At 41.9% G+C, this 12500-nt stretch overlaps 1 protein-coding gene across 1 annotated transcript in view; it reads left to right on the top strand.

The window, feature by feature from the left end:
* The window catches only part of tanc2b (tetratricopeptide repeat, ankyrin repeat and coiled-coil containing 2b), a 260476-nt gene extending 249909 nt beyond the window's left edge, over positions 1-10567 (top strand). The window contains 8 exon segments of the mRNA XM_056469097.1: positions 1466-1589; positions 1674-1849; positions 3731-3863; positions 4633-4665; positions 5463-5554; positions 5654-5800; positions 6013-6113; positions 6194-10567. Coding sequence (XP_056325072.1) covers positions 1466-1589; positions 1674-1849; positions 3731-3863; positions 4633-4665; positions 5463-5554; positions 5654-5800; positions 6013-6113; positions 6194-8270 — 2883 coding nt within the window. The 3' untranslated portion in view covers positions 8271-10567.
* Positions 10568-12500: the final 1933 nt, after the last annotated feature.

The following is a 12500-nucleotide window of genomic DNA, read 5'->3' as shown; positions in this document are numbered from 1 at the left end:
GCCCTTAATTATGCAAACTTAATATAACCTAATATAAAGGAAATGGTTGAGTTATAAAAAAATTCACCCCCTCACAGTTGTCATGGAGGGTAATAATAGCTATATGAACCAAAATCGTTCTTTGTACCAGGCTGTAAACACCTTTTTTTCTGCTGTAAAGTTGCCCGTTCTAACAGTGGGCTCAATTGCAATTTGCTCTATTATGGAGCCAGGACTAGCGGAATTTTGATGAATTGCAGTTTCAGTTACTTCCGTATTGGCTTCCCGAGGGAGAGCGGGAGGTTGCCGCTTGGTTTAGACATGTATAGATGACTTTGTTTTTATTGAATTTGTTTAGCCAATATTTCAGAACATCAAAAGCAATTAAATGAGGAGTCTTTAGTGTAAAATTATTATGCAAAAATAACACTTATTTGTGAAAATTGATTTTGTTTTACATGAATTATATGTACCTGATGGAATTATTACAATTTCGATAGGCTTAAACCTGTCTGGTGCCTAATCTAAATTAAGTTAACTATTTATTTTGCGTTGCACTACCGTTACAAAAGGATCAGAAATTCATTCATTCATTTTCTTTTCGGCTTAATCCCTTTATTAATCCGGGGTCGCCACAGCGGAATGAACCGCCAACTTATCCAGCACGTTTTTACTCAGCGGATGCCCTTCCAGCCGCATCCCATCTCTGGGAAACATCCACACACACTCATACACTATACAGACAATTTAGCCTACCCAATTCACCTGTACCGCATGTCTTTGGACTGTGGGGGAAACCAGAGCACCCGGAGGAAACCCATGTGAACGCAGGGAGAACATGCAAACTCCACACAGAAACGGCAACTGACCCAGCCGAGGCTCGAACCAGCGACCTTCTTGCTGTGAGGCGACAGCACTACCTAAATTGATTACAAAAATAGACACAATCAGGCATATGCAACATAATCAAAAGTTTTTAAGGGGTAGTTTACCCCAAAATGAAAATTACTCTCCATTTAAACCTTTATGATCAACTTTCTTCTGTTAAACACAAAAGAAGATATTTTGAAAAATGCTTATTGGTGGTACTCATTGACTTCCATAGTAAAAAAAAGAATATACCATGAAAAGCAATGGGTGCCAGCAACCAGCATTCTTCTAAATATCTTATTTAGACAGAAGAAAGAAACTCAAATAGGTTTTGAACAAGTAAAGGGTGAGTAAACGATGTACGATCCCTTTAAATTGAGTCCCAGAATGATTCTTTCAATCGAATAGACTTATTAAAAGCACTTTAAAACCTACATTTCCAATGAATGTGTATTCAACCACTTCTGGATGTTGTCGAAAGTGGACAAGCTCAAAACATTTCACCGTTCACACCTGTACTTAGCGTTATCCACTTGTGATCGAGTCAGCAAAAATGCATCTTAATACCACATTTAAATAAGCCCTGGATGTATCTAAAGTCCGTCCTCTGTTTCAGATTGTGGATCTGTTGGTGTCACACGGTGCAGATGTAAACCTGGCTGATAAACAAGGCCGTACTCCACTCATGATGGCCGCTTCAGAGGGGCACCTGGACACGGTCGAGTTCCTAATGGCTCAGGGTACATAATACACACTTATGTATGAAACAAAAGTAGAGCTATTGAGGGTTGGGTTAAATATACCTCGCTTCTTTTTTTATTTAGGTGCATCAATGGATCTTATGGATAAGGAGGGTCTGACTGCGCTCAGCTGGGCATGTTTGAAAGGACATCTGTCTGTGGTTCGCTGCCTGGTGGACAGAGGTGCTGCCACAGACCATGCTGATAAAAACGGACGAACCCCTCTGGATCTGGCTGCCTTCTACGGAGACTCAGATGTGGTGAGTGATATTTCAATTTGGGCTTAATCTGAGACCAACTTTTCTAAATATCCCTCTTAGTCCAAACCACATCCAAACCTGATTCTATTTCGACTGTAGTTAATAAATCTATGTACTGTCAGAATAATCATCTTTGTTGTAATAAGTAAGAGATAATCAACATATAGTCGTGCATTAAAGGACTTTAAATGCACAAGTTAAACAGTTGACTTGAACCATTTTTAATCCATTACGCCAAATTCTTGTTGTGCCACTTTTAGCTTAGCTTAGCATAATGAATTGAATTGGATTTGACTATTAGCATTTCATTCAAAAGAAGAGAGAATTCGATAACTATCTATTTAAAGCTCGTGTCTTCTGTAATTACATTGTGAAATGAAACCAATATTACTAGGAATTACAGTCGTCAACATTCGAAGTGAATCACAACCGCCGGTCCTACACCACCTAAACCACTCCGAGCTGGGATCGAACTGGTGATTTTCCTCATGGGAGTCGGTTGCTCTACCTAGGAAGCTAAAGACCATGGCCTCTAGTATCTGTCGCTAGAGCACCTTTTAGAGGTCAGAACAGTGAGGTTTACCTGCATAGCACTTCCCTAGCTGGCCTTCTGCTACCCTCTTCTAAACCTCACTCCCATCACGGCACCAATGTAACCCCGCCGGTCCTACGCCACCCAACCCGCTCCGAGCTGGGATCGAACCGGCGACCTTCCGCATGGGAGTTGGTTGCTCTACCATGAAGGCTAAAGACTACACTAGGACAAAGAAGGGGTGTTGTTCAATAGATCCACTTTAAATGTTGACTACGGTTTAAGCTCATTCGGGCGTAATAGTCAAGAAACTCGGCTGATATTACGCAATATGTGAGAATAGCCTGTTATCACAGGGCACCTTGAATGCTAACGGTCTAATCCGATTCAATTCATTATGCTAAGCTAAGCTAAAATTGACCCCACCAGAACAAGAAATCGGCTGAATGGATTCAAAACTGTCAACAGTTTAACACTAGGAGACTTGTAAAATGAGCCTCATTAAAAAAAAACCTAGAGTGTTCCTTTAAAGCACAGCAAGCCATTGATTATACCCCTTATTCCATGGCCATTTGCTAAGTTAAAACTAGTTTTGTGCAATATTTGATTGACTTTTTATCAGTTATGATGTTAAGTCTCCTAGTCCCCACACTGAATCAGCAGTCATTGAGATAATGTGTTTGCATGTAAATGACAGGGGCATATCTAATAGTTCATAGTAAGATGTTTTAGCTACCTCTTCACAAAGATGGTTATTTCGGGCGACGCAGAGGCGCAGTAGGTAGTGCTGTCGCCTCACAGCAAGAAGGTCGCTGGTTCGAGCCTCGGCTGGGTCAGTTGGCGTTTCTGTATGGAGTTTGCATATTCTCTCTGCGTTCGCGTGGGTTTCCTCCAGGTGCTCCGGAGACATGCGATACAGGTGAATTGGCTAGGCTAAAATTTTCCGTTGTGTATGGATGTTTCCCAGAGATGGGTTGAAGCTGGAAGGGCATCCGCTGCGTAAAACATATGCTGGATTAGTTGGCGATTCATTCCACTGTGGCGACCACATATTAATAAAGGGACTAAGCTGAATAGAGAACGGTGACTGACTGGAACTAACTGTGCATTAAAACAAAACGATTTTATTGCAAAAACTTCCAGCCAATCCGGATCAAAAACTTCAACAAACCATGGAACAAAAAGGGAAGTGTAGAAATGTCATCTTAAGTTGCTGTTGTTGTTGTTGTTTTCCCCCAAAATTAAGAGATGAATATGGATTATTTTCTGTGGAAATCCTGAAATTTTATACATTATGGAAAAGCTAGAAAAATATAATGCCATTTCCACTGCTCTTTTTCCTCTACCAGGTGCAGTTCCTGGTGGATCATGGGGCTTTGATAGAGCATGTGGACTACAGTGGGATGCGTCCTCTGGATCGAGCTGTCGGCTGCAGAAACACATCAGTGGTGGTCGCCCTGCTCAAAAAAGGAGCCAAAATCGGTATGTGACAAGTAGCTACGTTTAGATGCCAATCAAATACTCCATTAGCGATTCATTTAATGACTCGATCAGATTGAAAAGCCTTCACATAAACACCTCAATCGATCCTATTCAAAGTACATTTAAGATCAAATTAAAAGGATTGGACCTAAAGTAACCTGATTAACAAGACAAAAACAATTCAGCAAGTAAAACATTTCAATCTGAATATTTTCTCACATTTGGATTTAAAAATACCTTGTGCACTTGTTCAGTGCCAATAGACACATTTAGATAGAAATCTCTTCTGCCAAATATTTCAGCCCATTATGTACGCATACGCTTTCATGTAGCTTAGCTTGTGCTCGGCTGCTGTAGCATTCTGCTGCTCTGTGCTTTACTCCACTGACTCCAACCGGGTCTCACTAAAACCGTGACCCTTTTTGCTTGTAATGTTTGCAATTTGTTTCCAGTCTGTTTCTCTTGCTTTGTTGCGCTCTTGCCGTAGTGTCCATCTTTCTCTGTTTGTCAAGTCAGTGGTTGGTAAGAGGGAGTTAGCAGCTGTTTGGTTGTTTTACTTTCAAGTTTTAAGCTAAAGCTCTTATTCCCCACCACTCACGGCTGCTTTTTTGTGTTCCCCCTCACCTTTCCTCCACAACCACTGCATCTCTTTCACCCACTCTCACGTTCACTCTCCTACACACACTACTCTCATATCACTCCATCTCGATCTCCCCGCAACCCCAAACCTCACTCCCTCGCTCTCATATCCACTTACCTCCGGCTGCAGGATGTCAAACGCTGCCGAGTCCACACAAAGGAGGTACTGCTTGTGCTCGGCCTGCTCGCATCTTGCTTCCCTTCAAGCATCCTGATAGCTATTTTCCCCATGTTCTGTGTTCAGTGGGCGCTGTAGGATGAGCTGGAATTGTAAACTGTTCTGAAAAAAGTTTTATGTATGGATAACATAATAAATAAACCTCTTACGGGGGTATGCAATACCTAGTTTAAGCATGACAAAAAGGGTTGGGAACTTTTGGATTAAGCAGTAGCTTCTCTTGTTAACGATTAAGGGTGTACTCACACTTACCTTGCACTGAGCCTGTGTGCAATTGTCTCCCTCTCCACTTCCCTATTCATCGAGCTACACGTATTAGGAGGTTTGCTAAACGTTGCAGGTGAAATACATCGAGAGGTTTGCATCTTTGATAAACTATGACAGTTCCTGGTCATTGACAAGAATGAGTTATAAATGCATATGGAACAGTCCCTTAAAAGTGACATAGAGTCTCCAGTTTTACTCTCACACTACATGTGTACCACCCCTGACCCCAAGCAGACAACTCTTTGGCCCACCTCTTCCAACCAAGCCCGGCCAACCAAACTGCGCTCACACTAGTCAAACGAACTGGGATTTGGCATAGCGTAGTGCGAGTACACCCTAAATTTTAGTGAATGAGAAATCGAGTTCACCCTGAAGGCATCCTCATCCTGTTGCCCATGCCTTCATCAGTCTGTTTTGACTCCTGAGCACTCTGCACTCCTCCGTCTCTCTCCACGTTTTCCCCTCAAACCTTTGATTGTTCATTTTGACCCATCAAACATCCTGTAACCCCTTAGGTCCTGCTACCTGGGCAATGGCGACATCTAAACCTGACATCATGATTATCCTACTGAGTAAACTTTTAGAGGAAGGAGATGGCTTCTACAAGGTCAGATTTACTGGAAATTTACCTCTGATGTTTGCATTTGTCTCGTCCAAAGTCATTGTCTCTAAGTATTTACACAGTCAATCATTCTTTCTCCTGCAGAAGGGTAAAGTAAAAGAGGCAGCTCAACGCTACCAGTACGCTCTGAAGAAATTTCCCCGTGAAGGATTAAGTGAGGACTTGAAAACCTTTAAGGAGCTCAAAGTGTCTTTGTTCCTGAACTTGTCCCGCTGTCGGAGGAAAATGAATGTGAGAACACCATAAACGTTTCTAAAAATACTCTTTGCAAAGACTTATTCTGATTATTACTGGAGGGTTTAGTATAAAATACTTAATTGATATTACAACTTCAATAAGTAGCATGTTGTCAGAACCTTGCAGATACATGTCTAATACAGTTTTACAAAATTATGATATGTCAACCTCCTATGTTTTTATTGACCATACTTTCTTGGTTGCAGGACTTTGGAATGGCGGAGGAGTTTGCTACCAAGGCTCTGGAACTCAAGCCTAAGTCCTATGAGGCGTTTTATGCTAGAGCCCGTGCCAAGCGGAGCAGCAGGTAGGTACCTTCTATTATTTTCCTTCATTCCATGACACATTACTTAAGGGTGGTTTAATAATTCCATTGCCACCCCATAGGCAATTCGCTGAAGCACTAGATGACCTGAGGGAAGCTATAAAACTGTGTCCCAACAACCGTGAAATTCAGCGCCTCCTTCAGCGCGTGGAAGAAGAGTACAGACAAGTTACCCAATCAGAAGAGCTAGAGCTTGAGCCACCTCCATCTCCACCACCATCTCCTTTACCAGTAGAGGAAGATGAGGAGCCCCCTCGTCATACTCCTCCTCCTGAACCAAGACTTGATGACATGGAACCTGTCCAAGACTTGTTTGAGGATGATGACTTCCTGGAACAAGAGCTAGAGGCTGTGTCTATTGGTCTTGCCTCAGATATTCGCTCAAACACTTCAAGTCTTGCCATCATTCGTAGTCCACCCCTTTCTCCTGCCCATCATGACACTGGCTACCTATCTGGGGGGCAGGCCTTTGAGTTCCACCCAAGCTCCTCCTCTATGTCATCTCCTACTCATCACAGTTACCAGTCAACTTCCCCTTGTATTTCCCCAACACATCAGAACTCCCACTACCGCCAGAGCCCACCCCACACCTCGCCTGCCCACCAGTCCTCCTACCGTTTCAGCCCGCCACCAATGGGTGGTGGAGGGAACCAAGGGATGGACTATCAGAGTCCTCCACCATCTCCTCTTCGACGTGGGGTTCCATTCCGAGCCAGCCCTCCAGTTGAGAGCGTGTGTATATATCGTTCCCAATCTGGCTCTCCAGTCCGCTACCAGCAAGAGCCTTTACCTAGCCGTCCCAAATCTCCACTTTTGAAGATGAGCAGTCAGCGATCCTTCCAGCTCCAATCGCAACCGTCCCAGAGCTCCCAGACCAGCCAACACCACCAGGTTCAGGGTCTTCGTCTCCAGCCTTCTATGGCACAAATTGTACGCACAAACCAGCCCAGTAACAGTGTGTACAGCCAGCTGGCACATCCACTCAGCAGCAGGTACCAGGGTAGTTCCATGGATGTTGACAGGGATAGAGATCGGGAGCCAAGGCTAGTGTACCAGCCTTCATTGGATGGCCGTTCAATGTCTCAAGTGCAATCAAGCCTTAGTGTAGGAGCTCTTTGTCAGCACGGGGGTCGAGGTGGACCTTCTGGGGTTCTGGAATCAAACTTGGGGAAAGACGAGCTGCCTCAACGTCCTGCTTCAGCCTACCGATCAGCTACAGGTGGACCCGGAGGCATGCGTTTTAGCCAAACCCCACAGATCAGCCGCAGCCAGTCAGCAGCGTACTATCCTGTCTCTAAGCATGAACTTGAGAGAGCAGTGGCAGCCTCTGCTCTGCCACCATGCCAACTGGGATCTCCAGAGATCCCTCATCTAGTGCGTAGACCCATCAGTGCCAATACAAGTGACCTAAAGCAGCATGTACCGACCCCCAGACCTCTTATTCACTCCCAAAGCGTAAATCTTCGCTTCTCTCCGTCTAGCAGTAATATCTCCTCAGGCTCGAGCTGTAATCTAGCTTCTGGCTTCAGGCCTTCCTCCTCGATGGCCCAAATGGAAATCCCACTCCAGGTGGCATATGAGCGAAGCTTCGATGAGCCATCTGCCCTATCGCCCTCTCAGAGTGGACACTACTCGGGCGAACCGGCTCGATCCCGGACCACTCCATTCATGGGCGTCATCGACAAGACTGCAAGGACTACACAGCAGTATCTTCACCAGCCTTCCCGCGCCTGGCCCGTGTCATCCCTGGAATCGGTCATCACTAGCCCCACGTCCCCTGGCAACTTGATCCACCAAGCCTCCACCGCCTCCTCCTACAGCCCTCCTACATCTCTAGGCAATATTGCCTACTACAATAAGACCAATAATGCCCAAAATGGACACATGCTAGAAGAGGAGTATTATGCCCAGCCACAACCCTCCTCCCTGGGCAAGCTTGCCAATGGAGGAGCCCGTGATCGAGACCTCCTAGAGCGGGTGAGCCAAGTGCCCACGTATCAGGATGTCAAAGTGGCCCGGACAATGCCCGTGGCACAGGCGTACCAGGAGAACATGTACCGCCAGCTATCCCGTGATGCCAGACAAGGTCCCACCTCGCCCATCAAACCAAAGAGACCCTTTGTGGAGTCAAATGTTTAATAGGCATCCAAAAGGGTGGGCACAAAGGTGTGTGTGAATGTTTGTGTCAGGTCTAACATAGGAGACTGTGCAGGTGCAGGATATTAAAACCAGTATTTCGAGTAAACAAAACTGCTTAGTAGAGTTACTTTTAATAAACAAAAAAACAGTGTTACAAAGTTGTGTTCAAATACCTGTGCCTACGTCAGGTCAACTCAATCTCCTGGTAAAAACTTAGTTTCTAGAACTTGGGTGGTGGACGGGCTCGAAATAGTCTGACGGCACCAGTTTGGAGCACTAGAATACAGTATGTAAAGGTAAAATATGTTCTATAAAGCTCTGCACATTATAAGAAAGCACATTTATTCACATTCCACAACAGAGGCCTACATGCAGAGGAATGGTATCGCCATCGTTCCCAGCAGTAAAGCAGATAAGAAACTGGGGAGTCTATGTGAGTTGAACTCATTTCTTCTCTCTTTCTCTCTCTCTCTCTCACACTTCCCAGTAAAACTAAACAGATTTGCTAGGCTTTCTGGACATCATATTGTGGGATTGTTCAATACTGTAAAAAGTGAAAATGAGACAAAACCAAGTTGTAGTTACAGAAGGGAAAAAAGAGAAATATTTATAATTAAGTTATATAATGTATAGAAATATTTAGGCAGTTTTCTGACGGGTTTATTTAGTTTTCGCTTTGTCATTCATTTTTGTTGGGCATTTGGAAATGGTATTAGATATTTACAAAATAATAACTCAGAGTTTACAACTGGAGATCTTTACAGCTAGAGTTCTGGCTTCCCAAGCAGAAATATTGTTGTGTCAAAATTCAAAGTGGTGAAGTGGCAATAACCTTAGTTAATAATCAATTTCTTGGGAATAAGCTTAATATGATTTTCAAGTAACCCTCACATTTTGTGAACAAAGCTTCTGACTTTATTTACAAAATGAGTCGAGTTGATTATCGAGCACTGGAGTGGCAATCCTGCCGTATTTCAAGTCAAAGAATGTATCACACCATAGACGTCTTATGAACTCTACAGTATGTAAACTACGCAAAACAAAGCTTCAGGGGCGTTTGTAAGGTAGTAATACCATTTCTTCTCCTTATTTTGGTTCCTTTGTTGTTCTAAGACATGGAATATTGGAGTATATCAAGTGAAGTATCTTTGTTTTAACTTTTACTCATAACTTTTATTCAGTCTGCACTGACTGTCTGTGATATTATAAAGAAAGAGAGCACTTTATTCATTTGTAAGGATTGTATGGAATGTGAATATCAGGGGGATGGATATGTTGTTTTATTGTTTTCGTTGGAAACCAGGATTCAACATCCTTACTAACAAACATTGAGTGAACACTGGAAAATAACCTGTGATTAGTTGTACTACTAGAAAAACAAATAGCGGTCGTCGTCCTTGGTGCAATTCTAATTTTACAAGCAAACGAATGAACAATAATATAAAAGAGCGGAATTATGTTTTTAAAAAGATATAAAGTCGTGTATATAACAGCCTTTATAGAGCGCAGTGTACTTGCTGTATATAGTGGCCAAATGTGATCATGCATACAAAACTCCTGCTCGCCTCTGCAAACACATCGCCAAATGCAGTGCGTGAGAAGGACTCAGTGGCGTAACACACAATACTGACGAGCAAACCAGCCGTTTTCAAATAGTGTATCTGTTGTGTACAAAAAAAAAACTACAATATTCAGCTAGTTCCTTTTCAAGTTCTCTGCTTCAGAATGCAATATTATTAACACGCAGAGCTTAAATGTGGCTTTGGTCAGATCTTCTCCAAAATACAGTATATGGACAGATATCGAAGTCTTAAAGACAACCATATTCACCTTTCTATTGCTGTCAGTGTAAACCTGCTTGAATTGATAGATGCCTCATGGTCAACTTGTGGGGAAAATGCTACAGAAAACACGACGACAAACACTTATTGAGGGGCGAGGTGTATTATTATTATATTTTCGTTTCGTTTTTTTTGCTGTACATAACCTGACGCATGATTTATACTCCATTCCCCTCCAAAATGGACACACACAGACATTCGCTAATCTGCTGTATGTCTCCGATAGAGGAACTAAACAGAAATAAAGTTCTCACACCTGAAGGGAAAAAAATATTAACAGTAAAAACGTGACGTTTACCTCTGAAGGGTTTGGCCTTTCTTTAGATTTTTCAGTTGGATTTGAGTTGATTTTAATGTACTTGCTTGCTAAGCAGAGTTTCTCGTCTGTAAATGTGAGCTTTCAGAGCGCTGTGACAACGTTTAATGACTTCAATAAACCAGAATGTGTTTTTATCATGTCACTCGTCTTTTTTATAGGCTGTGTGTTTAATGAATGCAGTATGAAGGACGCGTAGTCATTATAAACTACAACGTTTGCCTCAATAAACTCACTGTAAAGAAAACTAATGACAAAAAGTCAGGACAACAAATGTTTTTTATGTTTTTTTTTAACTCAGGAATGCCCAAACTCTGTCCTGGAGGGCCGGTGTCCTGCCTTGTTTAGTTCTAACCCCAATCAGACACCTGTAGGAGTGTTCGGTTCCGGGATTTTTGGAGTCGACTCTCGATTCTTAATTTTGGAGTCGGCGGAATCGACTCTATTTACATTCACTTAAAATAGCGCAAGGATTAAACATGCTGTATCATATCGTGCTTTATACATGCAGTTCACCTCAGGTCAGACGAAATCAACAGTCTAAATCATCTGCTGTCAAAATAAAAGTGCTATGAGCCTTTACTTTTTACAGCATGTTTTAATTATCTAGTTAAGATCATTTAGAAAATTACATTGCAATCTTGGAGACAGAAGTTAAAACATCAAACGATGTGTAGCAGTTCATATCTTAATATCTTAGTCTTCTTAATATCGTTGAACACTTCACCTTGACTTATTTTAATTTAAAAATTCTGTTTTTGAAACAAATTTCATTGTTATAAATTGTATCTTAATTTTAATGTATGTAATGCGTAGTTAAAAAAACAAAACAAGAACATCAGCCTAAATATTAAGTGCGTCCAGGGCTAAAAAAACCAAACAGACACAAAAAACAGGACGACATGTATTGTCATAAGATTTTGTCAATAATTGGCTACTTTTTTATCAATAATTGGCTACTTTTGTCATTCTGATTAGTGTTTTTTAATTAATTAATTTAATTATTTATTTGTGAAATAGGCATATGTTAAAATATTTACTTGAGCATATAGCAGCAACCAATAACATTATAATTTTACCTGCAGTGCTTATCTAAGACATCAATCCGCTCCAAATTTACACAAATATGCTATATTTCATTTATAACACAGCAAACTTGACATCGCAGGCAGATCATCTTTAAAACCAAATTGCAAAAAGGTGTGTTTTATAGGAATTTAAAAGTGAAAGCAAATTTGATCCTGAAGCACTATTTATAATAGCCTAGAGTACTCGTGGTGGCGAAAAGCAAAAGTGTCAAATGTGTGAGCAGTCACTCAACGCGGGCGCCTTCGGTGTTCATCATGCTCGAGAATGAGCATTTTAACTGCAGCATGTAACTTCTTCGTTCAGGAGGATTTGAAAAAACAAGACTCGACTCTGGGAGTCGATTCCTGTTCTGGAATCGATTCTGGTACTATGTCCATTGAGAGTCGAGGAATCGACTCTTTTGGAGTCGACTCCCCATCCCTACACACCTGGGCTAGCTAGTCAACCTCTTCCTAAGCTTTCTAGAAACATCCGTGCAAGTGTCTTGAGGCAAGTTGTAGCTAAAATCTGCAGGACACCAGCCCTCCAGGACCAAGTACGGGCACCCCTGCTTTAACTGAAGAAGTTAATCAGGTTTCTGATTATCTTAAAACTCAATTTTTTAAGTTCTACAAAGTTTAACTTAATATTTTTAGTTCGTTTGATTGATGCAAGTTGAGATGACTAGAAAAGATCATTTGATTCAACTAAAAAAATTAAGGCAGCATGATATTTTTACAGTGTGGGATTAAAAAGAAACTCCTCGTTGAGTTTCTTTCTTCTATCGAACACAAAAGGAGATATTTCGAAGAATCCCAGCAGGCAGCAAACATCACACAGACGTAAAATTGGACTCCAGTGTCAGACTAACTTTGAATATTGGTTGTATATGAAAATCGGGTTGACGTTAGAACCCAACGTCAGTTTGAGGTCAGACTCCAACGTCAAGATGATTACAAAACATAAAACCAACCAAAGATAAACGTCTACTGATGTTAGACTTTG

Source organism: Danio aesculapii, chromosome 12, assembly GCF_903798145.1.
Source record: "Danio aesculapii chromosome 12, fDanAes4.1, whole genome shotgun sequence".
Taxonomy (NCBI): domain Eukaryota; kingdom Metazoa; phylum Chordata; class Actinopteri; order Cypriniformes; family Danionidae; genus Danio; species Danio aesculapii.
Note: the sequence above shows the minus strand (reverse complement) of the source record. Positions and strands in the feature narration are given on the sequence as shown.